Here is a 5,000-nt window from a genome sequence, read left to right as displayed (position 1 = left end):
ACAATTGTTTTAAAATCACATGGCTCCACTTTGTTCGTCCTTAATAATCGAGCGCTCTGTAGATGATTCAACTGTTCCAAAGAACGGTGTCTAGGCTTCAATGGGCAGCCAGCTGGTAGAAATTTGGGGCATACCTCGTGAATTTTACTACGTAAAAGTTCAAAAAATAAAACAATTTATAACGTTAATAATAGGTTCACAGCACAAATATGGTTCATGTTTCGATCTCACTGCTCGACACTTTGAGAAAGTGTCTTCTATTTTTACCAAAGATTGAAAATTCTTTGCGTGTAACGTTCAGTAGACAGAAATTACGCAGAAGTTCATCGCATGGGTTATGTTGGCTATTCCATTTGTATTATGCTTTTGCTTTTGCAATTTGCTGCAAATATTCATTGTTAATTACTTTCGGTTAATTTTGAAGTAGCACAGAGCTGTCATCGCCCTCTTATATAGTTTTCTCTCAGCTTTAATAATACAGGACTACCACAGCTCTTTTACATACTGTGTGCTTAGCTTTAATAATACAGCGCTATCATAGCTCTCTTACATAATCTGTATCTAGTTTAATGACACTGCGTCATCGCATTCCTCGAACATAATCTTACCTAGCTTTAATAATACATAGCCTGCTTACATAATCAGTTTCACGATAACACAATTGGCAAGGCTTTGTTCGATATTCTAATTCTAGAATAGGTTTGGACGAGATAGTATTCTATCCAATTGCTTAACACTAAAGAAACTCTCATCATTAATACAATGATCCCTCCACTGTATCTCCATGGTATCTGGTTAAAAACAGGAACAGAATGGTACTGCTGTTGTAATAGGAGGAAGCGACGATCATAGTGAGCCAGAGCTCTAGCTAAACACATGTATTTCACCAATATACGTATCGATAATATAGCGATTTAAAATCACAACAGGTTGAGATGTTTTCTGTGAGACCATTGTAATTCTTTTCAATACTGTACAGAGATATTATAAATGCTTGATATATCACTATAATCTGCGAAGCAATGTTATCCAGACAAAAATAGCCGGTCTTAAACATAGTGCTGAGTATCAAAAGGAATTACATGGAACACATAGTGATTACCTTCAAAAGATGCTAGTACTAATATCTACGCAGATTCAGTTAGGAACAAAAAGGCAGACTCTACATTCTTGACCCAGTTGTTCTGGGAACACAAGGAAAAGGACTTATATTCTCCCCCAATAACTCTAATAACAACAGAGCATCGCCACTAAACTCATCTCATATGTTAAATGATTACGAAATAGCAAGAATACCTTGTGAAATGTTCTTGATACTAAAAACAAATCAAGAATAGCATTTTAGCTGAGATCACTAATATCATCTAATTGCCATAATCAGAGAAGAATCTTTCTAGCATATTACACATTTTCTCGGGGAACTGCCTTGATCAGTTGAGTATAGAACTGACTGGACACATAGCCTCCATCATTCACCAAATTTGAAAACTGCTGATTGTACATCTAATTTTTGCGCGTGAAACAATAACAATTGTATAAACTGTCAAATGATTCCAAATGTACACACACACACACACACACACACATGAATACATATACATACCGATATAAATACATACATACATGCATTGACCTCTAGGTATAGACCTAAAGTCTGTCTTACAATGTATAAACATTTGTATAAATAGTAACAATAATAAATAAATTAATTAAATGACCTCCTTTCTAGTATTGCACTTAAACCTCTTAATGTATTTTCCTCTACTGATAGCCTTTGACCCCTTTAATACTTTCTCTTGTTCTCTTTTTATTCTTATATCTGCTTTAACTCTGTAGAATTAGCAGTTAACAGCTGTATGCTGGTCAAAAGTAATGTTCTCTTTTATAAATCTCAGATTCCTGCAGCTCTAATCTAGACTTTCTGTCACCACAGAAATAGACTATTCTGTGTAGGTTGTGTACTTACACCCCTTTCCTCTCAGTTGTCCCATAATGCCCTATTTGGATAAATTCATCGTCTCTGAGTATGAAATATCTCCTCATATCTCCGGAAATTACACCTACATTATGGATGGATTTACCTTTTCAGTGAAGCTAACAAGCTTTTTTAAAACCTTTTATAAAACTGTGCATCATTAGTGAACTTTGGAAATCTGCTTACAATCTAAATTTGCTTTTTATAGAACTCTCTTCGATACTTCATGTGTGTAGCCTCACCCCCTAGGATTTTGGGAAAACTCATATGTATTTTGGCTGATGAATACGGGACACTTGTATTTGCTGCAATATTTGCAGCTTTTAATAAAGCTGGTCTTCGTATGAAACAATTGTACTGAACAACTAATCCATTCTTGTTGCTTTTTTCTTGTTTATAATCACCCCACATCATTTTATGGTTAATACCATATAGATTTCTGATGCATCTAAGTTAAGTACCCCACTCATGTGAATTCATTGGAACTCACTTGAATCTTAATTGCTTTTACTGAAAAAAAAAAAAAATATATATATATATATATATATATATATATATATATATATATATATATACATATATTTATTTATTTATTTATTCATGTAGGTTTATTTGTGTGCATGCATGTGGCGGTTTTTAGTATTATTGTGTTTTTCTGTATTTTTTATATACTGATACTTGTTCGTAATTATACCTTTATATTTATGTATATTGATACGTATTCAATTTTGGTTTTCAGTATATGGTTATACACTTAGTATGAGTCAATGTACTAAACATAATATATATATATATGCATATTTTTTTATATATTCATGTTTGTCTCTTTGTGTACATGCATGTGATAGTTTTAAGTATTATTTTATGCTATCTTCTTGTATATTAGATATTATATATGGACTTCAGTACACATTTGTATAGATGGTGTTTGTACTGGTCTGTAAGTATGTAGGAATATATGTGTGTATATATCGATGTATGTATTATGTATGTATGTTTATAGGTTAGTGTATATATGTATGTGTGTATATATATATGTATAGGTGCATTGTATGGCTATGTATATGGGTGCATATTGACACATATGTTTTTGCATGTAGTAGGACTTTTACTAGCATTGGTATTTGTGTTTTATCACATTTAACTATGCTGTATAATTGTTATATTGTGTGTATATTAGTATATACTCCCTACATGCTTGTATTGGTTTGTGCATTTTTCTATGTATATATACCCCTTTCGTTAATACTAATCGGATTGAACTTCTAATGTTTGCCTTTTGTATCAATCTATCCTTGTTTAATTGTAGGCATACCTATTGGGGTTAATTTTTGCAGGCATCCGTATATTTATTGAGGCAGAAATGTGGATGCATGAATATACGCGTTTGGATTAGTGTGCTCGTAGGAATAAGTATGCATTGTATATGTATAGCTGGTTTTGTTTATGTGGTGCATAAATAATGTAAGGCTACGTTGTCCATCGAATTTGCATAAATTTGCATATATGTGCATGTATGTATAAATGCAAGTCGTGGGTGGAAAATAATTCGGTGGACATAGTTGTATTGCATAATGATATATAAGCTTGCGTTTTCAATCGTTTACTTTTTGGTTTTAGTATACTTTGATGTGTATGTATGTATAAATGCAATTCCGCATATGTAAAATAAGATAATAGATATAATTATTATTTTTTATTTTTATTTTTGTTTACTTTTATTCAACATTTTATTCAGTTTAGATAAACTATTATGATCTGTTTAATTAACTTTCTGACCCCATATTGTTTTGAAACGGGCCTAACGGATGCGTTTAAATGATTTAGCCAAGAGTTTACGTGACTGCTCCCTGAACCTTAATATATTTTAAATATTTAATATGCATTGGTTAAATAGCCAATATTTTAAATGACTGCTCCCTAACCCCCAGTACAATTTTAAATATCTTTATATATTTAATATTCATACTTTAACGCAAACCTCGGACTAAATTTAACTTGGACATGGAGTTTAAGTTACTACTATGTTTTTTAAAATTAAATTTATTTGATTATGCGGATATATTAACTTTAATATCCATATAACAGGAATGTAAACACTGTGAAATCTAATATGCATATAACGGGGACTTATATTTTGTGGAACTGACCTTACCTGGACTTGTAATTCGGACTGAATGTTTTGGATGCTAGAAGTTAACCTATTCGTGTTAGCGGATGCTTTAAGTATTATTTAGATTATGTTTGTATAATATATTCATACGCAAATATCTTGTTTGTGCATATGTGTATATATATGTGTGCATGTGTGAACATTTATACTTGGTAACTTGTTTCATGAATTTTTATTACGCTGTTTAGTATTACCGTTAAAACAACATTACTGTTGGTTTTGTTAAAAGTGGTAGTATATTACGTTGGAATGCATTTACTGAACTATACAAAGCATGATAATCCAATGTAATGTGATATACTGTTCAATGTTGTTCTTTATGTTTTTGCACATGTGATTAATATGTACGATTTGCCTATGTGTGTATATGTATGTATATTTGTATATTTTATAAGTATATATATGTTTATGTATATATATATATATATATGTGTGTGTGTGCGCGCGCGCGTGTGTGTGTGTGTGTGTGTATTTTGAATATCTGTCTTATTATTTATTTTTTTGTTTTTATTGGATAGTATGGGAAGCATGTTTTTTTTATATATCAATATTATTATTATAATTTTATAGTTATGTATATCCTCTGACGAGGTTATTTAAGCACACTAATATAATCTTTAATGCCTAGGACTATATGACAATGGCAGCTATGGCCAATTTAAGTTAGATTGTCTCTTGACCATAGGCTGAAACAGCTGTAAGGAGCAGTTTATTTGTATTATTTTTATTTTATTATTAATTTGCGTATTGATGTATATTGTTTTGTTCGATTTTTATGTTCCTATTTGTATAATTAATAAATAATGTGAAATTGTAATATCCGCAAGTTGATGATCGAAATGAATTTGTTTC

The 5,000-nt window shown here is 31.2% G+C and overlaps 1 protein-coding gene across 1 annotated transcript in view; it reads right to left on the bottom strand.

The window, feature by feature from the left end:
* Positions 1-5,000, bottom strand: part of LOC115210503 (cytosolic carboxypeptidase 2-like) — a 291,706-nt gene that overhangs the window by 535 nt on the left and 286,171 nt on the right. The window contains exon 22 of the mRNA XM_029779107.2: positions 3-147. Within this exon, the coding sequence (XP_029634967.1) occupies positions 3-147 (145 nt within the window). The remainder of the gene's footprint in view (positions 1-2; positions 148-5,000) is intronic.

This window comes from Octopus sinensis, linkage group LG4 (genome assembly GCF_006345805.1).
Source record: "Octopus sinensis linkage group LG4, ASM634580v1, whole genome shotgun sequence".
Classification (NCBI taxonomy): domain Eukaryota; kingdom Metazoa; phylum Mollusca; class Cephalopoda; order Octopoda; family Octopodidae; genus Octopus; species Octopus sinensis.
The sequence above is the reverse complement of the archived record's forward strand: the minus strand, read 5'-3'. Positions and strand labels throughout refer to the sequence as shown.